The following is a 27,931-nucleotide window of genomic DNA, read 5'->3' as shown; positions in this document are numbered from 1 at the left end:
ATCCTGTTGCATTTTGTCAGTGTCCCATTAATTTTCCTGTCATCATCCATGACATCACAGAAGCCTCCAGCCAATCAGATCCACCATGGCAAGTTTAGAAACCTGAAAGATTGAACTCACAGGTGACTTCTTGCCTAGCTTGATATTCAGTTTTGCTTTTGCTTGTTCCAATTTGTGTGAATTATTTGTTTATTGCTATTACGTTTACTCCATTTTCTATCAGTGTGTTCTGTATTCACTGTAAATAATAGTCTCTTGTTTTTGTGGCTGTGATGCCTTTTGTGTTCACTGTGATTTTGTGCCTCTTGAAGGAATAGTGAACAGGTCAGATTGTCATGACACATACCTTGCACAAACGTAGTTTTCTTTCAGTTGTTTAGACACAGAACAGGGGCAAGCACCACGCTTGTATTTCGGTTTGGGTAGGTAGTGTAAGTTAGTTATGGCGCGTGAAGATGCCGAAGATTTTTCTTTCTGTTTTGTTTTCATTAGTGATGTCGCATTTTGCAGTTGAAATTGTGCAGTTAGAATTCTTTGGTTTTGATATGTTATCTGTTTTGATATGTTCTTCAAGGCACTGCTCATGTTCCTTTTCTGCATGTAAATGTGTGTGTTCCTGTATCCTGTATATAATTTGCTATTCTACTAATTCACTTGTACATAGTAAATCCTACAAACAACTCACCAGTATTGTTCTGTCACTCTTCTGTCCCTCTCCCCATTACACCGGTTTCCAAACAGTACTAATCCCTAAAACTCCATCCCTAAAACCCTAAGACAACCTGGGGTCACAACAGAACTCCACTGCTGCCAATTTTTATCATTTTTCAAAGCTTCATAACTGAACCACATGCATTTAAGCATATTTTATGCATTTATTGGTGTTGCTATTGTATTTATATATATGGTCATGTGGCTGGAATCACACACCTCCTGTCGGCCATTTTGTGCTGTTTGGCTGCTGCAAAAGCTGCCAAAATCACTACAAGCTGGATGCAAAATTCTTCTATTTTAAATGTTTGATTATATTAACTATGCAACTTGTATCTGAAGCTGTAAAACAGAAAAAAAATCACCTTGTGTTAACTAGTGCATGATTTCTTATGAGTTTAGTCTCAATGGGGTAAGAGGAGCAGATTAATAAGACAGTATAGAATTGGTATCATCAAAGTTAAAAGTTATAATGTTGTCTTCAGACAGCTAATTTGCTGGGTATCATAATAATCAGAAAGGTAACAAAATGACAAGAATGGTAAAGGGGGTGGGGGGGTGGTAGCTCAGATTATGGCTACTAATTGGTTCTGACCTGTTCTTGCTTCGATGGAAAATTGTGGTTGGCCTTGCACAAGGCTGTATGCGACCACAGCATTGCCACCATACGTAGGGTCATCGGCATCTGTTGCCTTCAGCTGGATTACTGATGTGCCTAGAGATACCCGGGGTGGGGGGTGAGATATGGAACCACATAAGGAAATGACACACATCAGTTGCAGCAGAGGTGGTCAGGCTTATACTTTGTAGCCCAGAAGGTAACACTGCTTTTTGCCACAAATGAGTTTTTAACTTCTCAGCATTTCATTGAATTTCCTTTGCAATTCAGATTACGTTAAACCAAACCAAACCAACTCAAACAAACTGGTGGGTTTTTCTCATATCTAGTTATGAAGAGTTTTCTCCCTTTTCAGACTTACTGTTAGTGGTGTCTTTTTTTTTTTCTTTAACTTCAACATGCACCCCCAGCAAAACTGTCCTCATATCACAGCACTGCAGAATTAATATGTGACTCTGCTGAAGGCACTTATTTAATTATTATTTAATATATTTAATTTAATGCTCTGAAAGAAAATTTGGCCATTGATCATCTACAACAATTATTAGTTATCAGATATTTCAATAGGTGCCAAAAAGAAGTGCAGTTGTACCTGAAATAGCAAGAAAAGTCTAATGGAGTCTGATTTGAGACAGGAAGCTGAAAACTGAAAGGACTTTAACCAGTAGTGGTCAGCTGGGTGCAACGGAGGCAGTGTACTGGGCTGTGTGACTGGTTACAGGTTCGAATCAAGCTCAGTTGGTGTAGAGTCTGCATATTCTGCATGTGCTAAATGAATAATTGCAAAAGTAAGTAAATGTATACCTTGAATGCCAGGAGACACCCTTCAAAGGTATCAAGAAATATAATATGAAGTCCAATTTTCATTACTTTATGAGTCTTCTCCCCAAACCAGATGGAATTCTCACACACACATATTTCTGAACCGCCTGTCCCATACAGGGTCGCGGGGAACCGGAGCCTAACCCGGCAACACAGGGCGTAAGGCTGGAGGAGGAGGGGACACACCCAGGACGGGACACCAGTCCGTCACAAGGCACCCCAAGCAGGATTCGAACCCCAGACCCACCGGAGAGCAGGACCCAGTCCAACCCACTGCGCCACCGCACCCCCACAGATGGAATTAATTTTTCCACAAATAAATGTTATCAAAACTGACATCAGAAATTAGCTATCAGCAAAAATACTGGCTATGTCATTGTCTATGACATGTGATGATGATAGTGAAGGACAGTGAAAACTTCAAACCTACAAAAGTGGGTCCTGGGAATATGAACACAAACATAAACAGGGCACCTGAACTGATGTATAAGTATAAGCATTCATTTTAGCAAAGCGGATTAAAATTTTAACATAATTAAACTAGACTTTAATTTTTAATATGTTAAACTTTAATTATAATTCAAATTTGAGGTTGGGACCCACTCAAGGCCAATTGCATGCATTCCTGTGTCATTTCTGCCCTTCTGTCATTACCTATGGCAGACATCTCAGGTATGGTGGCCTGGTAGGGCTCACCCTGGAACTTAGGCTCATTGTCATTGATGTCAAGGACCCGGATGGTGAACGCAGACTCTGGTTCGAGTAGTTGACCCGTGTGCTTGTGTAGCGCCTGGGCCCGCAGGGTGTAGTGGGCCTTGGCTTCGCGGTCCAGACGTCGCATTGCATGGAGGTCACCAGTGTTGACATCCACAGTAAAGACAGTCCCTGCCCCTTCCCCCGTTAGGACATATTCGATGGAGCCATCTCCAGTGTCCAGGTCAGAATGAAGCTGAGGTGGGGAAACATTTAAAAGTTTAACATCTCGACATGCAGTGATGGCTGTATGAAGTCTTGCTGATCCCTTAGGTTTATTTGTACATTTACATTTATTAATTTAGCGGGCGGTATGGTGGTGCTGCTGTCTCACAGTGCCTGGGTGGTGCGATAGGGCGTGGGTTTGATTCTCCCCTCAGTCTGTGTGGAGTTTGCATGTTCTCCCTGTGTCTGTGTGGGATTCCTGAGCGTCCAGAGCAAGGAGTCGAACACCGGTAGCCGAGACGGCGTCTTTCGAAAGAATGGAGTCCCTGTTCGATGTAAGTTCCATCCTGAATGTATCGTCTGATGGCACACATATGTGTTGTGTATCATGTAAAATGTATTGCTTAGTTACACCTGTTGACATTGTTGAACATTTCATTTGCTTGAAATGCGTGACAAATAATGACTTGGTGCAGAAGGTCCACAATTTAGAAGAGCACATTAAGAATTTGATTTTTATCCGAGAAATGGAGAGCTGGTTTGACTCAATGTGTCCCGATGCCTCCATAGTGTCGAATTCGGTGTCGACACTTACAGGCCCCAATACAACTAATGAGAAGCTGGGTACCCCGGAGTGCTCTCACGGCAGCTTGGTTACTGTTTGGAGTAAGTCTAATAAAGCGAAGCCTAAGGCTACTGGTTCCTGGTTCGGGTTCTCCTGTCCAAACCCAAAATAGATATTAGGCGCTAAGCAGTTCACCTAATAATAATAATAATAATGATGTGCTTATTTTGGGGGATTCATCTATCTGAAATGGTAAGGTTTGGGGGCCTGGGAATCGAAGTGTAAAGGTGAAGTGTTTCCCATGCAAACGTGTATCTAACATTGAGGCTCGAGTTCTCTGGCTAATAATGCCGTGTCGACTATGATGGTACATGTTGGTGGTAATGATATTCGTTATCAGCAGTCTGAGGTGATAAAGAGCCACTTTATTTCTATGCGTAATAAGGCCAGAAGGAAATGTCATAATCTAATAGTGTCTGGTCCTAGACCTTGACCTATCGCACCTAGACCTAGACTCTTCATGGGGGACATAGTGTACAGTAGACTGGTGTCCTTCAACAGGTGGTTGGAGACATGGTGCCACTCTAATCACATATCATTTGTTAATAACTGGGATGATTTCTGGGAAAGGCTCAGGTTTTTTACGCTTGATGGTGTACACCTCAGCTGGAGGGGTTCGTTTGTTCTGCCCCAGAACTTGGCCTGCAAGATGCAGGACTGATTCAGCAATGGGTCATCTCCTTTAGCAGCTGTGTGTATTGATCGGTCTGTTACTTGTCCTGGTACCAGTGGTCATTTCTCATGTTATAGGGTTTCTTGTACCTTGTCCAGTGTGGACCTCAAAATTTTAAATAAAGCGTTAAGTGCAGCCAAAACATACAAACCATTATAAGGCCACGGCATTTAACTAGACTTAGTGATAGGAACGCTTGCACCAGAAACCGAAAATACGTTAAAACAGACATTCTCAACTTATCACTGAGGCAAAACTGTAATATAAAATGCTGTCTGTTAAATATTCGTTCACTAACAAGTAAAGCTGTTCTAGTAAACAACTTAATATTAAGTTACAAGTCCAATCTATTCTTTCTTACCAAAACTTGGCTCGATGAGTCCGATACGATTCCGCTAATAGAAGCCGCTCCCGATGGATATAATTTCTATAAATCTTGTGCTCTATGTCATGGAAATAGAGTCGGCGTTCTTTTCAATAGATTACAAATAACACCAAGAATTCGTGATAATTTTACCTTGTTTGAAGTTCCAGAGCTAGATTTCAAGTCGAAACCTAATATATTATATTCCTTTCTACCGCCATCCTGGACCGTATTCCTCTTTTCTCAAGAAATTTAGTAACTTTATAACTGATTTAGTCATTTCTCATGACAAAATAATCTTGATGGGTGATTTCAATATTCATATTATATAGACGTGTCGTCAGCTACTCTCGCTAATAGTTTTATGTCTCTCTTAAACTCTGTCGATTTTACTCACGACGCTCGACCTCATCATAACCTACGGCGTAGATCATGTTGATCGTGTTAATATTATTCCTTTAAACAAGATTGTAGCACGCTGAGGTGGCCAGGGAAAGGGGCGGAGATGGGGATGAAGCGGCCACAGCTGGGGTTAATTACGTTCCCTATTTCTTCTCCTGTGCCCGGCAGTGAGTGTGTGAGATGGAGGACGAGGACCGGCCTGAAGCCCCATCCTACCATTCCCCTCCCTCCACTTTTTCTGCTTCCATTACAAATTTTGAATTTATATTGTTTTTCAGTAATAAATTAGAGAATATCTGCGAATCCATAGTACCCTCTAGTTCGGTCTTAGCCAGCATAAGTGCTTCTGACTAAGGGTACTGTTCTGAAGTTGTTTGACTCGTATTTAGCTAACCATGAACAATTTGTACTGAAATCTGATGACTGCACCCCCTCCATCTCAACTACGGTTCAGTAGGGTGTGCTACAGGGCTCTGTGTTGAGGCCATTACTGTTCTCACTCTATATGTTACCATTGGGTGACATTCGCAAACACAATGTGAATTTCCATTCGTATGCCGATGACACACAGCTATATGTATCGTTTAAGCCTGATGATCCATCACATGTGGTGTCTTTAGCTAATTGTTATACCAGTACAAAATGATGGATGAATAAAAATTCTTGATCTCTAAATGCCAGTAAAACAGAGGTACTTGTCGTAGGTGGTGATGCCAAAACTCTTGACATAATCAAGCCAATCTTTACAACAAATGGTATGAGCTTCAAGCGTACAGATTGTGTCAAGGAGTTGGGTGTCCTGCTGAATGGGAAACTGTCACTTGTATCTCATATAAATGCTTTGACTAAGTCATGCTTCCTTCAGTTAAGAAACATAGCTAATTAACGGCAATTCCAATGGAGATGGGATGCTGAGAAACTGGTTCATGCTTTTGTTTCAAGCAGGTTGGACTATTGTAATGCTTTATTATTGGGTTGACCATACCAGTCTGTATCCAGGCTACTGTTGGTACAAAATGCTGCTGTGAGAATTGTCACTAGAACTAGGAAGTATGACCAAATAACACTGGTACTTAAATCGTTACATTGGCTCCCGGTCGCATTTAGAGTTGATTATAAAATCCTACTTTTGACCTATATGGCAGTACATGGCATTGCTCCTGCTTACCTTTGTGAGATTATTGATTCTTATATCCCAGGACGATGTCTTTGTTCATTGGGTGCAGGTTACTTTAAAGTACCTGTGATCAATAAGACCTCAGTAGGAGGTTGTGCCTTTAGTTATAGAGCATCTAAACTGTGGAATACTTTGCCAGTTACTGTCAGAATTGCCCCGTCTGTTTCTGTCTTCAAATCCAGACTGAAGATTTACATGTTCGCTCAGGCATTCCACGTTGAAATGTAATTCCACTTGCCTGTGTTTATTTTTACCACCTTTATACAAATGCATATTAAATTGACTTGTTTAAGTTACAAATTACTAACTCTGTTCTTTCTTGTTGAGCATTGCCTCGCTACATAAGACTTGAGGAGGCCGGCCAGTGGTGACAGACGAATGCCGGGCTGACTGAAGATGATGACCAACTGCCATGGTGGATGAGACGCACCATGCTGAGCTGGGGATTCAAGATACCATATAGCAACAATATCATTATTACTTGTTAACTGTCTTAGAATTGTTACTTAATCTAGAATGCCCAGGAGGGGTGGGCAGCCACTGGCCCTTGGATCCCCAGAGGTTTTTTCTCCCTCGATTTTCAGTTGGGAGTTTTTGTTCCTTTCCTCCATGGCCAGCAGGCATACTTACAGCTATAGAAGTACTACATTATGGTAGTCAGTAGTTAACTGTCTTTTTTTGTTTCTTATCTGATGTATTTGTTTTTCTTGCCTCATGCCTGTGTTAAAGTGCTCTGGGTCACTGTGTGAAAAGAGCACTCTATAAAAATAAATTGAACTGAATTGAATTCCTCTGCGTTTCCTTCCATAGTCCAAAGCCATGCTGTTCAGGCTCACCCATAGCATGTGAGCGAGAGTGTGTTCCACTGATGTATGGATGAATGACCCCCTTGTAGATAATGAATGTAGCAGTGTAAATCACCTTGGTGAATAAGGTGTGTGGGCTGATAACACCACATAGAGCTCATTGGAAGTCGCTTTGGAGAAAAGAGTCTGTTAAATAAATAAATGTAGCAGATGCTTTTTTCCAAAGTGATTTCCAGTGAGCACTGTGTAGTGGTATCATCCCACACCTTATTCACCCAAGGTGACTTACAATGCTAGATACATCACTTACAACGAGTCACTCATTCAAATACCTTTGAATCACACTTCCTCTGTCACTTACACACTATGGCTTATAGTCACCAATCTACCTGGACAACATGTCTTTGGATTGTGGGAGGAAACCAGAGAAAACCCTCACAACACAGGGAAAACATGCAAACTCCATATAGAGTCAGAGGGGATCAAACCCACCCTAGTGCTGTGAGACAGCAATGGTACTCGCTGTGCCACCGCGCTGCCCTTTTGTAATGTGTAATGTGAACATCCATCTCACACTTTTTAGTGATGCCCCATGGGAGTTAGGCATATTGCCATTTTAAAATGGTAATGAAGGAAAATTATATTAAGGAAAGAAGATGTCAGATTCAGTTTCACTCATAGCAACCACTTGTGGTTTTCTGTAATGGCTCCACTTAGAGGACGCAATGGTTACAGCTGCTGCCTTTGGATTTAGAGGACCAAGGTTTGAATCCCACCTCTGACTCTAGTGCCCTTGCACAAGGTACTTACCCTGAAATTTTATAGTAAAATGGTTTAATGGAAGATTTTCATCCCTACCCAGGTGGTGGTCGCACCTTGCCAACATAGAGGGGCTCCAAGCCAATGTGCTCCTCCTGGACAAAGAATTGGTTCCACACCCAGTGTCTCCTCACATGCCTCAGCTGCTCCGTCCTCTCTCCCCACAGCCCCTGGGCCTGGAAGGGTAGGAGCTGGACCAAGGTGAAGATACTCCACCAGCAGAACTCCCCACTTAAGAGGAACCCACAGCCACTGAATCGCCGCATCACTGGGCCTTTCTGTAACAGGTACACACAAAGACCTGAGTGTGACTGTGCTGCACATTATTATTGATATTCTTCTTTGCATAGATCTGATCCCTGCCATGACATGGATGTTCTCTGCATTCTGTTATTTCTCAGGTTGTCCCAGACAGTAAAAGCTTAACAATTCATTATTTTATGTTTAACTTTTATTTACTTTGGGTTTGAGGGGGTCCTACTTTCCAGTGGATCTGGGGTTCAAGTCCTGCTTGGGGTGCCCTTGCAACGGCGTGGCATCCCCTCCTGGGTGTGTCCCCTCCCCCTCCAGCCTTGTGCCCTGTGTTGCCGGGTTAGGCTCTGGTTCGCCACGACCCTGCTTGGGACAAGCGGTTTCAGACAGTGTGTATGTGTGTGTGGGTACTTTGGGTTTTTTTCAAAGTAAGTCTGTTATTCACTGATCAACTGAAGCCTGCCAACAGATCCGTGGACCCCTGTATATTATGGCATATGAGCAAAATTTTAATTCTATAAAAACACCACTACAATGAAATGAGAATTTGGCCAGGCAGTGGGCAACAAGATGGTACATGGATTATCTTGAACAATTATCCATGACAGGGTATGACTGATTTAAGACATGGCAAACAATTGCACTGCTAAAAAAATTGCCAGTTGCTGATGTGAGGAAAGCCTGAGGTTTTAAACTTGCTGGTTGATTAACTCCTGAATTGTTTCATTTTTTTATTGCTTATTTATGATATTTATTATTTGCAATGTTTGTAAATCGTTATTTCAGGAGTTATCTGTATAGAGGATATTCTAGGATGGACTCAAAATGTAGTTGAACGTTTGCAGCTGCATCTTGGCCCATATACATACCAACATGTATTTTGACAACAGATGACTCAGAGAGCGGTTCAAAAACTCCTTATGAAGAAAAAATCAAGGCTTTCGTTTACCCCGCCCGGTATGGGGTCACCGGGGCCCCACCCTGGAGCCAGGCCTGGGGGGGGGGCTTGCATGCGAGCGCCTGGTGGCCAGGTCTATGCCCACGGGGCCTGGCCGGGCTCAGCCCGAAGCCACGACGTGGAGCCACTCTTCGGTGGGCTCACCACCTGCCGGAGAAACCGTAAGGGGCCAGTGCATTGTGATTTGGGCGGTGGTCGGGGCCGAGTGCCCAGCCGACCCAAACCTCGGGCGCCAACTTTGGTTTTTGGGACTTGGAATGTCACCTCACTGGCGGGGAAGGAGCCTGAGCTGGTGCGGGAAGTTGAGAGATACCGTCTAGATATAGTCGGGCTCACTTCCACTCACAGCTTGGGTTCTGGAACCACTCTTCTTGATCAAGGGTGGACTCTCCACTACTCTGGCGTTGCCCAAGGTGAGAGGCGGCGGGCGGGTGTGGGCTTATTAATAGCCCCCCAGTTCAGCCGCCATGTGTTGGAGTCTACCCTGGTGAATGAGAGGGTCGTCTCCCTACGCCTTCGGGTCAGGGAACGGTCTCTCACTGTCGTTTGTGCTTATGCGCCTAGCGGCAGTGTAGAGTACCCGGCCTTTTTAGAGTCCCTGGGGGGCGTGCTGGAAAGCGCTCCCACTGGGGACTCTGTCGTTCTACTGGGGGACTTTAACGCCCACGTGGGCAGCGACAGTGATACCTGGAGGGGCGTGATTGGGAGCAACGGCCTCCCTGATCTGAACCCGAGCGGTGAGTTGTTATTGGATTTCTGTGCTAGTCGCGGTCCCAAATGCATAGTGAGAGTCTGTTGGGAACATTTGGCGGAGGCTTCAACTCCCACCTCTGACAGAGCTTCAACCAGGTCCCGAGGGAGGTGGGGGACATTGAGTCCGAATGGACTTTGTTCCGTGCCTCCATTGTCGAGGCGGCGGTTCGGAGCTGCGGCCATAAGGTCTACGGCGCCTGTCGCGGCGGCAATCCCTGAACACGGTGGTGGACACCGGAAGTAAGAGATGCCGTCAAGCTGAAGACCGGCGATTGTGTTCCAACTACAGGGGGATCACACTCCTTAGCCTCCCTGGGAAAGTCTATGCCAGGGTACTGGAAAGGAGAATCCGACCCATAGTCGAACCTCGGATTCAGGAGGAGCAATGCGGTTTTCGCCCTGGCCGTGGAACACTGGACCAGCTCTATACCCTCACTAGGGTGCTGGAGGGTTCGTGGGAGTTTGCCCAACCAGTCCATATGTGTTTTGTGGACCTGGAGAAGGCATTCGACCGTGTCCCTCGTGGCATCCTGTGGGGGGTACTTCGGGATTATGGGGTTCAGGGCTCGTTGCTACGGGCTGTTCGTTCCCTGTATGACCGGAGCAGGAGCTTGGTTCGCATTGCCGGCAGTAAGTCAGACCTGTTCCCGGTGCATGCTGGACTCCGCCAGGGCTGCCCTTTGTCACCGATTCTGTTCATTATTTTTATGGACAGAATTTCTAGGCGCAGCCAGGGAATGGAGGGTGTCTGTTTTGGTGGCTGCGAGATCTAGTCTCTGCTTTTTGCGGACGATGTGGTCCTGTTGGCTTCATCAAGTCAAGACTTGCAGCGTGCACTGGGGAGGTTTGCAGCCGAGTGTGAAGCGGCGGGGATGAGAATCAGCACCTCCAAATCCGAGGCCATGGTTCTCAGTCGGAAAAAGGTGGATTGCCCCCTCCGGGTTAGGGGGGAGCTGCTCCCTCAAGTGGAGGAGTTTAAGTATCTCGGGGTCTTGTTCACGAGTGAGGGAAAAATGGTTGACAGACGGATCGGTGCGGCGTCCGCAGTAATGCGGTCATTGTACTGGTCTGTTGTGGTGAAGAGGGAGCTGAGTCGTAAGGCGAAGCTGTCAATTTACCGGTCGATCTACGTTCCTACCCTCATCTATGGTCATGAACTCTGGATCATGACCGAAAAAATGTGATGGTGGATACAAGCGGCAGAAATGAGTTTCCTCCGCAGAGTGGCTGGGTGCACTCTTAGGGATAGGGTGAGGAGCTCAGTCACCCGGGAGGAGCTCGGAGTAGAGCCGCTGCTCCTCCGCATCGAGAGAAGCCAGTTGAGGTGGCTCGGGCATCTGTTCCGGATGCCTCCTGGACGCCTCCCTGGGGAGGTGCTCCGGGCTTGTCCCACTGGGAGGAGGCCTCGGGGAAGACCCAGGACACGTTGGAGAGACTACGTCTCCCAGCTGGCCTGGGAACGCCTTGGGGTTCCCCCAGAGGAACTGGAGGAGGTGTGCGGGGAGAGGGAAGTCTGGAGGACTCTGCTCGGACTGCTGCCCCCGCGACCCGGCCCCGGATAAAAGCGGAGGAAGATGGATGGATGGATGACTCAGAGAACCATGAGCCATGTTCATTACAACCTCCTCAGCTGGAAGAACATGGATGCTGCTTCTGACCACAGCTGATCTTTTTTTTGTGTTTCATAGCTTTTTTGTTGACATTCCACACACACACACACACACACCCATTGTCTGAAACACCTTGTCCCGAGCAGGGTCATGGTGAGCTGGAGCCAAACCTGGCAACACAGGGCGCAGGGCTGGAGGGGGGAGGTGACACACCCAGGACGGGATGCCAGTCCATCTTAAGGCACCCTAAGCAGGGCTCGAACCCCAGACCCAGAGAGCAGGCCCTAGCCAAGCAAGATGTGCCCCCTGCCTGTTGACATTCCATTTACATTTATTCCTTTAGCAGACTCTTTTCTCCAAAGTGAAGTATATTTCAGAAAAAAATGCAATGCTTCTTTCCTTAAGAAATCTGCTCCTTATCATCTCAAGCCTGCTCAGTCCCTGAATGTGGTGCACCACAGAAAGGTTTGTGTTTTAATTGTTCATTTCATCCTGGACAAAATGCATCATAGGCAACGGGATACAATGGAAGACCTGCTGACTGCAGGCAACTAAATATTACACATACTCAATACGTACAATACACAACACATTCCAGTAGCTTAAGCATCGATAACATAAAAAGTATAACAGATTACGCTGCACCAGTTCACAATACAATTAAAGCAACACATATACTGTATACTGGACAGCAAGGGATGGTGGGAAGATTCCCCTTTCCTTTCCCTACAATATACTTACCTGTTAAGTTTTTTGTGTTTAAAAGCTTTAAAATTTATATGGAGTAAAAGAAAAATGTTATGCTGATATTTTGCCTTGACCACTCTGTTTACCTTGACATGAATTCATTTTACTGACACCTTAATTTATAACGTTAAGCTACTTACAACTGTCTACCCATTTATACAGCTAAGTAATTTTTTTTTCCTGGAGCAATGTAGGAATACCTTTCTCAAGGGTACTTTTATTAAGAGGTCTTCTTATTCCAATGGACAAAATAGATCCCTGGAGTAATGCAGTTTCGGTTGTCACATGCTGTATTTAACAAGCATGGGACCTCTGGAAAGCATGTCTGCTCAATGGAGGAACCTAAGAGGAACCATAGATATTTGACACAATTTTCCACTGAGAAAATGTGTGATGGGTTAAAATAAACATGGCCCAGTAGAATAAAAAGATTATATTTGTTTTTCTTTAATGGACATGACAAAGAAACAGAAATGCATCTAGCCTCAAAACCAACTGAATCACAACCATTTTACACTTACATTTATTCATTTAGCAGACACTTTTCTCCAAAGCAATGTAAATCTCTGAGAAAAATACAATGTTGTGCATTACTGGAGGACATTAGAGGCAGGGCGCATTTTACATTGTGTTCTGTCAACACATGGCTTTAACAAAGCAAGTCTGGTCAAATGGACATGTAGCCCAAATTGAAAAAAATTGCAAGGCCACTAAGCCTGTTTTCAATTAAAATTGGATTTCTGACTTTTAGGAACAGGGAGACATGCTGAAGTAGCGAAGGTCATAGCTGTGATTTGGCTGCATAGAGACATATCCACAGCAGGGATAGGTGAGCTAGAAGCTATTTTTACACAATACAAAATGAACAGATGGTCTTGACCTCATGCTGATTTTGGATCTCCACCTTGCCAAAATATTTATACATCTACTTATTTATTACTTGAAGTGCAATAAACTTTGCACTGGCCTCATTCCTTTTTTCATGAAATTGCCAGGTACAAAGCTTGGAAAAAGACCGGCTAAACAAACTGAATATAAATGAAAATGTCAGTCTACAAAGTACCACTTCAGGTGAGATCAACCAGATGAATTTAATTCCCAGTGTTGGGAAATAAGAAAAAAAAGTGGAAAAATAAAGAGAACGCTTGAAGACTGCTCGTAAGGAGTTATAGTGTTTTATAAGGGCAGTCTCTAAGCCTGCACTTGATTGTTTTCAGTTTCAGATTTTGATGAACATGTAAAGGAACGGAAGCTGATTCATATGCAGAAACCTACTGCTTTCAATTGGTTTTCAGCTGACACACTGAAGGTGAAATATTCAAGGTGTCAAGAAGAATGAAGCACCATTCACTACACTGGAGATGTTGAACAGGGAATCTTTTGAAGGCCTGCACTGAGAAGCTAAGGAATTCAGTGGAGCCAATTTGTGTCTCTGACAGCAAGTGCAACAATTTCTAAGATATTTTCACTCTGGTCAAACAATTATTAAAACTTAATACAGCTGATAAAATGCTTCATTGTCCCCATGTTTTCTTTTTTAATTCTTTTTCTGAATATCTGGTTTCATGATCATAGTTTTCTTTTCACTAATTTGTTTCATGTTTATTCTGTCACACTTTATCCTTGCCTGACTAAAGGTTCATAGGCTTGGAGAGGATCTGATTATGCAATAGGCCAGTCACTCCAGTGTACCACATACTTGATTTTTCAAAATCTTTTTGACATGATGCTACAGTAAGTGATTTTTCAATAGTTTGCATTACATTTTGATGATTAACCAACAACTAAAGAGAAAAAATATTAATCACAATACTATGTCGGCACCACATTTATCCCTTATCAAATATGCTGTCGCGCCCCCATTGGCTAACCCATCTGCGACATCTGCTGCCACTTGAGGGAACAACAGATAAAAGACAGCCTTGGAAGTTCTTCCATGTGGAAGTTCTGAGAAGAGCAACGGCTGCCTCCCATCTATTGGTTCCTGTGTCTCAGGCTTCCTGGATTTCCTGACCTTTTGCCTGTTCCTTTGATGACGAGCATTGTTTCTCCTCATGTAAGACATTTGCCGATTGCCTGACCTTCGCCTGTCCCTTGACTATTCTTTCGCCTGATCCCTCAGCAACAATAAAACCCAGAATCCGAACTCCGTGCTCAAGTTCCTCACCTTTTTCCCTCCAGGCAACCATGACAGAAGGTTCTGCCTCGCATACAGACTCAGCAGAGCTCGCTCAGATCTGCAGCGCCCTAGCGTCACAGAACACCCTTCTTGGCGCGTACGATCAATCCCTCAGACGGATCAAGGAGATGCTTGATGGTCTGATCAACACTCTCAGAGCCAGTGGGCTCCTTCAGATGGCGGAGGAAGTTGAGCTGACATCTTCTCCAGAAGGGGGTGCTGCTTCTGTGCCTCTGAGTACCCCATCTCTGGGACCTCATGTCGCCACACCAGAGAGGTATGACGGGACACTGGAGCACTGTCAAGGGTTTTTAACACAGTGCGAATTGGTGTTTGACTGCTCCCCCCATGGGTGGGGTGGCGCAGTGGGTTGGACCGGGTCCTGCTCTCTAGTGGGTCTGGGGTTTGAGTCCCACTTGGGGTGCCTTGCGATGGACTGGCGTCCCATCCTGGGTGTGTCCCCGCCCCCTCTGGCCTTATGCCCTGTGTTGTTGGGTAAGCTCCGGTTCCCCGCGACCCCGTATGGGACAAGTGGTTCAGAAAGTGTGTGTGTGTGTGTGTGTGTGCTCCCCCCACATGTACCAATCCGATGAAGTTAAGATAGCTTTTCTGGTGTCGCTGCTCACCGGTCCGAAGCGTACATGGGCCACGGTGGGTTGGCGTATGCTGCAGAAGACCACCAACACCTTCCAAAAGAAGTTTGAGACTGTGTTCAACCACCAGCTTGCCCAGACCTACCACAGTGAAGGCGCTCCAATGCTTCATAGGTTTTTCAGATTTCTAACGCCGTTTTATTCGAGGTTTTAGCACCCTGGTGGCCTTATTCACGGCCATCACCACCACCAAGGGACCCTGACTACCCTGGAGCGAAGCTACCAAGAAAGCTTTCGGGTGCTCACTTCACATTGGCCCCAGTGCTCAAACATCCCAACCCCTCCTTGCCATTTGTGGTCAAGGTGGATGCTTCACTTGTGGGAGTAGGAGTAGGAATAGGAGCTGCACTATCCCAACGGCAGGCAACCCCACCAAAACTGTTCCCCTGTGCCTACTTGTCCCGTAAGTTGTCACCAGTTGAACGCAATTACGACATCGGGAACAACAAGCTCCTGGCCATTAAAAGCTCACACTCGAGGAGTGGAGGCATTGGCTAGAGGGTGTGGTGCATCAGTTTCTGGTACCCACCGACCACTACAACCTCACATACCTGGAGAAGGCTCGCCGGTTGAACTCCCACCAGGCTCAATGGGGCCTGTTCTTTACCCAGTTTCGTTTCACCGTTTTGTAGAGACCAGGGTCCAAAAACACCAAGGCGGATGCCCTGTCCCAGATTCACGATTCCATGCCCACATGGGATCACCTTGAGAGAATTCTACCCGAAGGGTGCTTGGTGGCCCCAATGTGTTGGCAGTTTTTTTAAGAGCTACAGGCTGCCCAAGCTTCAGAAACAGCTCCACTAGACAAACCCGAAGGAAAAGAGTATGCGCCCATCAGCCTGCGATCTACTCTAATGCAGTGGGCACATGACTCCCTGAGTCTGGGTATCCTGGCATCTGGAGAACTCTATCCTTTCTGCTGGGGCAGTTCTGGCGGCCATCGTTGCCTGATGTTATCCAGGATTACGTGAGGGCCTGTATGGTCTGTTTTCAAGCTCGGAGCCTGTCCCTGAAACCCACAGGTCTCCTGGAACCCCTGCCCACGCCTTCCCGTCCCCGGACCCATGTAGCATTCGACTTCCTGGTGGATCTCCCCGTCTCAGAGGGTAAGACCGTAATTCTAACCATTGTAGACAGATTCTCAAAAGCTTGTCATCTGATCCCTCTCACCAAGCTTCCATCCGCCTTAGAGATGACTGAGGTCATCTTCCACCAGATATTCAGGCTGTTTGAGTTACCAGAGGACATCGTCTCAGCTCAAGGTCCCCAGTTTACCTCGAGGCTATGGAAAGCCTTCTGGGAATGTTTGGGTGTCCAGGTAAGCCTGACCCTGGGTACCACCCCCAAGCCAATGGCCAAGTGGAGAGGCTCCAGCAAGACATTGCCAGGTACTTGTGGTCCTATTGTGCTCGGAAGCAACACCAGTGGGTTAGGTACCTACCCTCCGCGGAGTATGCGCACAACGCCGCACCCCACACCGCCACCGGGCTGTTTCCTTTTCAGTGCATGTTAGGGTACCAGCCAGCCATATTCCCATGGCAGACCTTGTCTAGCCAGATTCTGGCTGTGGAAGATTAGCATAGGGATAGCGGCAATGTATGACGGACTGTCCAGGACCACCTGCGAGAGCTCCAAGCAGTACAAGTGACAGGCAGATCGAGGGACCCTTTCCTTTGTACCCGGGCAATGGGTCTGGCTCTCAATGCAGGACCTCCGGTTGAAACTCCCCTCGAGAAAGCTAAGCCCACGCTACATCAGCCCGTTCAAGGTCTTGGGATGGGTTACAGTGGTGACTTACTGATTGCAATTGCCTCCTAACATGCGGGTGCACTCTACATTTCATGTGTCTTTTCTTAAACCCTGTGATATCTCCCTTCACCAGCCTGCCGTCTCTACAGATCCACCACCTCCAGTGCAGGTTGATGAAGACCCGACATATGCCGTTCGGTCCTGACTAGATCCCCGCCGGTGACGGGGACTGCTGCAATACCTGGTCAACTGGGAATGTTACGGCCCGAAGGAACGGTCTTAGGTGGGTGCGCATGACATTCTAGAGCCCGATCTAATAACTGCCTTCCACAGGGACCATCCGGAGAGGCCAGCGCCTCGCCCTCAGGGGCATCCTTCTTGGCATAGGGCATCCAGTGCCACCCATAAGGAGGGGGGTACTGTCGCGCTCCCATTGGCTAACCCATTTGTGACACCTGCTGCCACTTGAGGGAACAACAGATAAAAGACAGCCTCGGAAGTTCTTCCATGTGGAAGTTCTGAGAAGAGTAACTGCTGCCTCCCATCTATTGGTTCCTGTGTCTCAGGCTTCCTGGATTTCCTGACCTTTTGCCTGTTCCTTTGACGACGAGCATTGTTTCTCCTTGTGTAAGACGTTTGCCAATTGCCTGACCGTCACCTGTCCCTTGACTATTCTCTCACCTGATCCCTTGGCAACAATAAAATCCAGGAAGCCAAGTTCTGCGCTTCAGTTCGTTACCTTTTTCCCTGCAAGAAACCATGACATACAGTATGCATTATAATAATTGTTTGTTTAATAATTTGATTGATAAAATAGTTTTTGAATTATAGAAAATTTGTAAGAAATAAAATGGCAATATTAATGATCCTGTGGGTTGTCTGGTCATTCTACTATTTGGTCACTGGTGATTTGGTACAACTTAGAAATTGTTACTGGCTTACAAATTGTTACTTTCTAGAATGCCCAGGAGGGGTGGGCAACCACTGGCCTGTGGACCCCCAGAGGTTTTTTCTCCCTCAACCTTCAGTTGGGAGTTTTTGTTCCTTTTTCCGGTGGCCAGTAGGTATACTTATAGCTCTATAATAAGTTCTTCATTATGGGAGCCATTAGTTGACTGTCTTCTTTGTTTGTATCTGTTTTTCTTAATTTATGCCTGTGTTAAAGCGCTCTGTGTCACTGCGTGAGAAGAGCACTCTATAAAAATAAATTGAATTGAACTGTACATCAGCTTTACATTACATTTACATTTATTTATTTAACAGGTGCTTTTCTCCAAAGGAACTTCCAATGAACTCTACCTTTAAAAAAATCCTGATGCCTCTAACTTATTTCTGGAACATACCAACATGTTTATCCCATGGTATTTCTCAAAAGGGCTTACAGAAAGCAGTGTCCTTATCTGATAGAAAGTGTCACTTCTATGATCAAGTAGGAAGATGGGAATTCTGTCCTTCAATATCAGGTTACCAAAGATGACAAAGTAAAATGGTTAGCTTTGTGACTCCACTTGCAATTCCTTCCATCCAAAATAACACTCTAAGATAACAGGTTCAGGGCAAAATGTGCAGTCAAACTAATTCTTCATCAGTTTGACAGACACACCTGGGTCCTCCAACAGTGCCATAAGCCCTAAAGGCAAGTGAGTGTAACACAACAAAGTGGCAATACCATTTCCCAGGAGCCAAGTTATAAACATCACCATAGGATTGCTTAATGCTGCAGTCTCAGTAACATAGTAAAAAAAAGAAAGAATACAGTGTCCCTGAGACCACACGGGAGCTTTGAGACTGAAGTTCTCTATAGGTACAGCCATGCTTACCATGGTGTGCCCTCCCTGCAGAACGTAGGAGGCGTGACACTGAGTGTGAATATCCACTGTCCATCTTACTGTATTACTACACTTCAGTGTGTCAAACAAACCATCTGTACTGTGTTTTTAGCCCACAGAGTGAGAGCTTCCAGAGCAGCAGCACTGTCACCAAGTTCATCTCATCTCTCCAAAACTGGGTGGGAGAGCATTGGCAGACTGACTGGTCCAGGAAAACCATATGGGCTTCCAGCTTGTGCCTCTGTGGGCCACGGTCACCTCCTGCTTTCCCACTGCACTTTGGCCGTGGCTGGGAGAAGAGGAGATACCTTCACACCCATTCCCTGCAAAAGTTTTTACATTATCTGCTTCTGTGTAGCGTTGGGTCACACACTAACTGTCAGTCTACCCTTGCTGTACAGCTGCCAGTTACACAATACAGTACATAAATCTTTAACTAGAAAATATAAGATTGCAGAGATCAGAAGGCCGTTGTTCATTTACACACATTTATGATTAGTTGTGTATCTGATGTTTGTCTTTCTCCAGAGCAACTTACAGTGATTTGTCTATTTATACAGAGGGATAATATTTACTTGAGCAATTCAGGGTGAATACCTTGCCCAAGGTTACTACAAGCAAGTAGGAGCAAGTGGAAAAGACAGCTGTAACCATTATACTACTGACTGCTCATATAGAAACAGAAAGAAATAAAATACTGGAAATGTTTGTTTGTATCATTGCATAAAATGTCTTCTTTAACTGGCATTAAATGAACATTTATATTGCACCATGTCAATAACCATACTACTTGGACTATATATAGTAAATGTAGTATGGTTATTAACACTGTACAGCAACTTTTTTTACAAGAAGTAGGTTATGCACTTTTTTCTGATTGCCATATTCAATTATACAATTGTTATAATACAAATACTGTATGTTTTTGCCCCAACATCAAAAAAGTATATATCCATGATAAATAAAAAATAAAATCATGGTAAATGTATTTATAAAAATAACTGTGGAACATTTTCATCTATAATTGCAATACACTTGAAAACAGGAGGGTCCCATCTAGGGCTGTGGGCTCAATGATCACCCATCAAAATGACCAACTTCTCAGGTTTCTGAAGCTCAATTTAACTGAAATTATCACTAAAACACGTTTTCTGCTACCAAAGTTATTTTTTTAATGTATTTATTTCACTGGCCTTTTTCACAGCAACAACTGAAATAGTGAACAACAAAATGGTCATAAGTAAACAACCAAATGCTCCTGTTGCTGATAAAGAACGTACCTGATTTTTGTTTGTTTTGTTTCAGTCGAGAAGCCCTGGCACTGTCACAAGTGAACTTCGTCACGCTCTCATTTCCTTTGGCTGTTCTTCATTCATCGGATGTTCACTCTGTGGTTAGGCTGGATGAAAGGGGTGGAAAAGAAGGCTAAGCACTCAGGAGACCTCTCTACCTCCCAAAGATCTTCCCGTTGTGTTCTATCACGCCTCTTGGCTACAACAAGACAGATCCAGCCTCAGACTCTTATGAAACAATAAACATGATATAGTCTGTATGCTGCACAGTTTTTTCTCCCTGTCCGCTACTTCTGATCAGTGGTTTAGGCTTCCCTGGACTCCAGCATGGCTGACTCAGGCTGACTTAGCTCACAATTTCTGAACTTGGAGTCTCTCCCAGTTGGAGCTGCACATTATCGGTTGCACAGGTGCCACAGTAGCAGCAAAGGTCCAGGCCCTCCAGGGTGTCCCTCACTTGAGGTACCCAGATGCATCCACTATATGGAAGATAAACTGGCCTGGAAATGGAGTTAAAGCTTTGACCCAAGCCTGTTGTCCCCATAAGAGTAAAAAACAGACACTATAAGAGCACACAGCTGGCTTGGTTTAGTCTGATTCTGAAAGATTGCTGTGGGATCTGGTTTGACGCAATAATGAATACCTTCTTCCCAAGCTGTTTGCCTACTTATGATACAGCTAAGAAAATTACCCACATAGTGTACATTTACAGTATATATTCATATTTTTCAACACACAGTCAAATATTAAAATAATTCAGATTTCAACATTCTAAAGAGGCACCTAAGAGTGAAAAATAAAAATACCAGTTAAGATATAATGAATCTGCTTTACGTTGATAAAAGATTTATTTTGAAAAGACAAATCCATTAGAATTTCTGTGAAATTTTTTTTAAAAAGAAGCTGATGATTTGTATTGTTCAACTTGTGATCAACCTGCATAAATATGTCAACAAGGGGACTTCATATACCTGAGGGGGCCACTGTCACTCCCATGCTCTCAGCACAGCCGCAAGCACCTGGTCACAATCAACGCAACCTGGTATAAAGAGCACCAGTCCAGTGCTCCCCAGTTGCAGAATCTCTTTGAGACAGCCATGTGCTCACGACACATCTACCTTGCCTTACTGACCCTTCTCCACGCATCTCCCTCTTTCTTCCCTCACCTGTCTCCTCGTCCCTGTTCCTGTCTCCCATGACAATGACCCTTGCTTCGCTTCATCAACCATGTTTTTGGATTCTCCTTCTAAACAATGTTTGTACCTCAGATTGAATCATGTCTGTCCCTGACCATGAGTATTGCTTTGCCCCTCGTACATTTGTAATAAACGATCCTGCAGTTGGCTCCACGCCCGGGTCTCCAGTCTGCTCTGTGCAACAGCCACAGGACTCATTACAGGATGCTGTACTGATATACCCATAGTCACAACTTACTTGGAAGCCCTGACTTATATATTGTTGTTAGCCACCCCTCTAATGGTTTTCAGTTTCCCTGAAACACTGCTCCATCCCTCAAGCAGCTATCAAACTAGTTAACTAAACTTGTAAGCATGGTGCCACTGAAAGGAAAATTACTTTTTCAGTTTTATTTTCCAGTAAAAAAACATCAGAAATGCATTAATGTAAAACTTCCAGGAAAATATGAGCCATGTCCATTTATAGGACCAATCACTTACCACTTCCAACTGGCATAATTGAAAATACGTAATCAAACAATCATCCCTATTATTGCATGACTTTTATTTGTATACTTTTCAGACTTGCTACATTTCTAATTAAGTGATTGCTTAAAAACAAATGAGCTGCCACAGGTAAATACAACTGACTCTGCTCAACTACTTATCCAGGCCAAGGTGACGTCCTGTCTGGAATGTTGCAACTCTCTCGTCTGGCCTTCCTGCTACTGCCATCAAACCTCTGCAGCTGGTACAAAATGCTGCTGCACGAGTTGTGTTTGACTTGCCAAAGTGTTCCCATGTATCTCCTCTACTCGTTTCTCTGCACTGGCTTTCTACAGCTGCCCAGATCAAATTCAAGACCCTGGTTATTGCCTACAAATGCATCAATAGAACTGCTGCCAGCTATTTACAAGACTTGATCAACTGCTACACCCCAACCAGACCCCTTTATTCATCTACTTCTGCTCATTTGGTGGTCCTGGGCACGAAAAGTAAAGTGCGGAGGTTCTCAGTTCTGCCTCCATTGTGGTGGAATGACTTCCCCCTCTCACTCAGAACTGCTGAAACTCTGTTTACATTTAAGAAGGGTCTGAAAACTCATCTTTTCCAGATTCATTTCACCCATGATCTCTCAAGCTCATGTAAGATGTTCATGCATCGTAACTTCACGATCATCCCCAAATAAGCCTTTACACAGATGCTACTATAGGAAGGGCATGGTGGCGCACCAGGTTTGGTCTGTGCCTGCTCTCTGGGGGTCTGGGGTTTGGGTCCTGCTTGAGGTGCCTTGTGATGGACTGGTGTTCTGTCTTGGGTGTGTCACCTCCCCCTCCAGCCTTGCGCCCTGTGTTGTCGGGTTAGGCTCTGGTTCATTGTGACTTCGGATGGTGTGTGTGTGTGAGACAGCTGCTGCTCCTGTATTATATATAAATTTTTGTGTACCTTTTTAAAAAATTTTTAAAAAGTATGAAGGTGATCAGGATTCATCTATCCCGTGTTTTACGCACCTACTTGTGCGATGAACATCTGTGCATAAAGTGGAAAGAAAAACTATATTTACTTAAGAACCACATGTCTGCAACTATATCTCTATTTCTCCTAATGTAATGGAAAAATTGTATTTTCTATGAGATGTAAATCGCTTTGGAGAAAAGCATCTGGTAAATGAATAAATGTAAATGTAAACAAGCTGTTTGTTTTCCTTTATTATTTTTAATCAAATAAATAGTAAGATTCAGTAGTTCTAGGGGGAGGGCGGTGGCGCAGTGGGTTAGACCGGGTCCTGCTCTCGGGTGGGCCTGGGGTTCGAGTCCCACTTGGGGTGCTTTGCGGCGGACTGGTGTCCCATTCTGGGTGTGTCCCCTCCCTCTCTGGCCATATGTCCTGTGTTACCGGATAGGCTCCGGTTCTCCGCAACCCCATGTGGGACAAGTGGTTCCAAAAATGTGTGTGTGTGTGTGTGTGTGTGTGTGTGATTCAGTAGTTCTTTTGAGAAATTAATTAATTATTCACACAGCCTACTCAGTTTAAACTTGCTTGCTAAGCTGACCACAACCCAAAAATACAGCTAACTTTTTTAAATTTAAACACAGAAAAGTCTGGCTTATATATTTTACTACTGTCATCACACATGCTGTCTGAAACTACCTGACCTCAGCAGGGTCACAGCAACCAGGAGCCTAACATGACAACACAGGGCACAAGGCTGGAGGGGGAGAGGACACACCCCAGACAAGATGCCAGTTCACCACAAGGCACCTCACCCAGGACTTGAACCCTAGGCCCACCACGCGGTAAGACTTGGCCAGGCTTGCCAGGCCTGCCACGCCTGCCACGCCACCACACCATCTTACTACTGTCATCAGTGCTTCTCTTTTTCTGTACCGTTTACTATTTGTTGCTGCCCACCTTGGTGGTGTCATACAGTAATGCACCATCGGGGGGCAGTATGGTGTGAGGAAGAGATAAGGTGAGATGTGTGGTTAAACAACAATGGCGTTAGTAGTAAACAATCCTTGCTTTTCTATAACAAAGCAAAAAAAAAAACCCATTATTATAGAGCGAGATTATGAAGCTTTTCCTCTTCACCTGCCTCTCACTGCTCAATAACAATGGCTCACAGAGTCAATACATTCCTTTGTTTTGGCTGTTTATTTTCTGATGGTGTTTGTTTTTACCTGCATATATTGGAAAATCTCTCAGGTCATTCAAGTAATAATCCTGGTTATGGTGCATTTCATTTTCTGCTTGGTCTTCATCTGCTGGGGGGCATGGTGGTGCAGTGGGTTGGACCAGGTTTGCTCTCCAGTGGGTCTGGGGTTCAAGTCCCACTTGGGGTGCCTTGCGATGGACTGGCATCCCATCCTGGGTGTGTCCCCTCCCTCTCTGGCCTTATGCCCTGTGTTACTGGGTAGGCTCTGTGACCCCATATGGGACAAGTGGTTCTGAAAATGTATGTATGTGTGTTTTCATCTTAGTGTTATGCCTGTTACCTGTGAGTTTTAAAAACATCTAGCAATGTGGAAAATACATATTAATATGAATATAAATTTATTATTTTTCCCACTCAAAGGCAAACAACATTCAGCACTCATGCATACATGTATATACACTCACCGGCCACTTTATTAGGTACACCTTGCTGGTACTGGGTTGGATCCTCTTTTGCCTTCAGAACTGCCTTAATTATTTGTGGCATAGATTCAACAAGGTGCTGGAAACATTCCTCAGAGATTTTGGTCCATATTGATATGATAGCATCACGCAGTTGCTGCAGATCTGTCAGCTGCACATCCATGATGCAAATCTCCCGTTCCACCACATTCCAAAGGTGCGCTATTGGATTGAGATCTGGTGACTGTGGAGGCCATTTGAGTTTAGTGAACTCATTGTCATGTTCATGAAACCAGTTTGAGATGATTTGATTCATGCTTTCATGTTGTTTATGCCAAATTCTGACCCTACCAGCTGAATGTCACAGCAGAAATCAAGACTCATCAGACAAGGCAACATTTTTCCAATCTTCTATTGTCCAATTTTGGTGAGCCCATGTGAATTGTAGCCTCAGTTTCCTGTTCTTAGCTGACAGGAGTGGCACCCGGTGTGGCCTTCTGCTGCTGTAGTCCATCTGCTTCAAGGTTCGACGTGTTGTGTGTTCAGAGATGCTCTTCTGCATACCTCAGTTGTAACAAGTGGTTATTTGAGTTACTGTTGTCTTTCTATCAGCTCGAACCAGTCTGGCCATTCTCTTCTGACCTCGGGCATCAACAAGGCATTTTTGCCCACAGAACTGCCGCTCACTGGATATTTTCTCTTTTTCTGACCATTCTCTGTAAACCCTAGAGATGGTTAGGCATGAAAATCCCAGTAGATCAGCAGTTTCTGAAATACTCAGACCAGCCTGTCTGGCACCAACAGCCATGCCATGTTTAAAGTCACTTAAATCACCTTTCTTTCTCATTCTGATGCTCAGAATGCATGTGTGTGTGTATGTATACACACAATGGCTGAAACTGCTTGTCATGGAGAGTTGGAGCCTTACCTGACAAGAGGTAGTACAAGGCTGGGGACACACACACACACACACACCCCAGATGGGACGCCAGTCTGTCATAAGGCACCTCAGGTAGGACTCAAACCCCAGACTGGCCAGAGAGTGGGACCCGGCCAAACCCGCCGCACCACCACATCCCCCTCTGTACATATATATATAAAAAACAAGCAATGTATGCGCTTTGTATGCTTTTTCTGATGTGCTTTAGCAACCATACAAGGATTAACCATCTGCCTCTTCCACAGAGATGTTCCTTTCAGTGTCATTCAGTCTTCCAGTCATTTCCAGTGTTCATGTTAAAAGCTCTGCCCTTTGATTGGTTAGCAAACAGACTGTTTCATGTCCACACATAAAAGCATTTCTGTTAATGTATTGTGTCACATGCTCTGCCAAAGGAGACTTTGTAACAAGGGAACACAGAGTGCTGAAAGGGCTTGATGGCTGGAACACTTAACCCTAGTTCTGCTCACAGGGAGGTCACAGCAGTAGCAACTTCTTCATCTTTGAACTGTTCACTGCCTCAGTTGTCAAAATAATGTAATGGGAAAACAATTATTCCAATGAATTAATCTGTCAGATTTGGAGGACCTGGTAGCCGGATGGCCTTTGACAAGATCAGCTTCCTTCTCTTGTACTGCACCATTATATTACTAGTTACAGAAGTTCCATTTTCTGGCATCTTCCTTAGTGTCTTCACCCACATTTGTTATTAACTGTTGGTCATTGTTGTTCATACTGATGATCTTAGTTACTAGTATACTTGTGCACAATAAAGTGTTCTGATGTATACAAAGGGTGGAATGAGAAGCTGTATTTGTCCTGACTGTGAGGAGGATGATGATTTTGCATAACTTAATCACTTATTCTTCAATGCCTGTTATTAATTATGCAGTGAAAGATTTAGCTAAATTAAAAGAAAATCTAAATATGGCTCATGGAGTGTGGTGCAGTGGGTTTGGCCGGGGCCTGCTCTGTGGTGGGTCTGGGGCTTCAGTCCTGCTTGGGGTGCCTTGCGGCAGCCTGGCGTCCTACCCTCGGTGTGTCCCCTCCCCCTGCAGCCTTGTGGCCTGTGTTGCTGGGTTAGTCTCTGGTTCACCATGACCTTGCTCGAGGCAAGGGGTTGTAGTCATTGTGTGTTTGTGTAAATATAGCTGGCAATATATAAGGGCAGGAAACATGACAGGCATCTTTCATAATTTTTAATTATGGTTTTATTACGGTTAGGTTCAATTTTTGTCTTTAAAAAGTATACCTTAGTAAATTTATTTTCAATATAATATCTTGGTCTTGCAGGAATCAAACATACACTGATATAATGCTAATAAGTTATACTGTATGTGTAAGTTCTTAAAAAATACAGGAAACACTTTATACTTTAAATGTCACAACATATGCCACTGGCAACATTTGATGCTGATAAGTGCTGAAACTGATATTTCTACCACTTTAGCTATTCAGCAAACGAAAAGCTAGATATAGAATTGTACAAGTGTTTCAGTCTTGTCTCCACCTCTAGCATGTATTTACATTTCTTTTAAAGTTGTTTACCTTCCACCCAGTTTCACTCATTTGTGTAAACAGATACTTGGATAGATGGGGCTTTTATTAATAAGATACAAAGGATACAATGACACCATTGAGTTCCTTCAAGGGTGGATCTGAAAAACATTCTGGTCACAAGGTCAGTTTCATTGCATTTCACTTGTATTTTCTGTTGTCCTTTCATGCAGACTTTAAACTATACCAAAGAAGTATCACATAACATTGGACAATGCAGTAAATGTCACTGATCATCACAATTATATATTTGTATATATGTCTACATATGACTGTAAATAATCAAAGAGATAATGTCAATCAAATCCACTTTCCTTCCTGCAGGTGTCAGTGTTGCCCATGCAGATTGATACATTGCAGTCTCTCTCTCCCATTCATTCATTCATTCATTCATTCATTCTTTCCCATGGTTTCCAACAGACACACCAACATCATCAACATACACACCTCTCTTTACAGGCTGGTGCAAAATTATGCAATCTTGAGACCGTCACAGTGCATCACATTCATTTTTTTGGAAACAATGAGAAATATGCAAGGTACACATAAAATATTTTGTTTATTACTGTATTTATTTCATGGCACATTGCACAACAGTACCTTTGCACCTAAAGCTGGTGATATTTAAGTATTTTCTTTTTAATAAGAGTAATTTTCTGTCTAAGGGATTTCATTTTAAAGCTTGTTGTAATTAACTGTGACCTCTATGTTGATCACTAGATTTCTGTCTGGTGAGCTTTTCCCTTGGCCATTCAGCAAATCACCGAATCTTACACTGAATTCAAAAGAGTAAATATTTGAAAATCCAGCTGTTTTTTGCCAAATAACCGACTTTCACACTTGCAGCCTCATCTACATACAGAGATATCCCATGCTTCATTGTCTTTCTCTTCTCCCAGCTTTCAGTCAAATGTCTCTTGGCATTACAATGTAGGCAATCTTATTTTGTATTCAAACTTGTTTGCAATTCAATGCCATGTGCGTTCAGTACCTGCGCATTCTTTTGCCCAAAAGCTAATAAACAATGCATTTTGATCAGACTGTGTAACAGTATTAATTTAGTCTTTTTTTTTACTCATTGTGGGCCAGTGTAGTGCTATGATAGCTCAGTGTTATGCTGTGGGATTGTATTTTGTTACTATCTAATGGGCATTGTACTGTTGTCAGAAAAAGGATTGTTTAGT

The 27,931-nt window shown here is 44.2% G+C and overlaps 1 protein-coding gene across 4 annotated transcripts in view; it reads right to left on the bottom strand.

Annotated features, from left to right (window-relative positions):
* The window catches only part of LOC108923312 (cadherin-20-like), a 42,056-nt gene extending 21,758 nt beyond the window's left edge, over positions 1-20,298 (bottom strand). Inside the window, exons 1-4 of one of the 4 annotated variants that reach the window (XM_018733980.1) lie at positions 19,947-20,298; positions 7,993-8,214; positions 2,807-3,101; positions 1,307-1,426 (exon numbers count right to left, since the gene is read on the bottom strand). In XM_018733980.1, the coding sequence (XP_018589496.1) occupies positions 1,307-1,426; positions 2,807-3,101; positions 7,993-8,202 (625 nt within the window). In that variant the 5' untranslated portion in view covers positions 8,203-8,214; positions 19,947-20,298. The remainder of the gene's footprint in view (positions 1-1,306; positions 1,427-2,806; positions 3,102-7,992; positions 8,215-19,946) is intronic. The other 3 variants (XM_018733981.1, XM_018733982.1, XM_029259428.1) reach the window with 3 other exon arrangements.
* Between the last annotated feature and the right edge of the window lie 7,633 nt (positions 20,299-27,931).

Source organism: Scleropages formosus, chromosome 17, assembly GCF_900964775.1.
Source record: "Scleropages formosus chromosome 17, fSclFor1.1, whole genome shotgun sequence".
In the NCBI taxonomy this organism is placed as follows: Eukaryota; Metazoa; Chordata; class Actinopteri; order Osteoglossiformes; family Osteoglossidae; genus Scleropages; species Scleropages formosus.
This window is presented reverse-complemented; position numbering and strand designations above follow the sequence as displayed.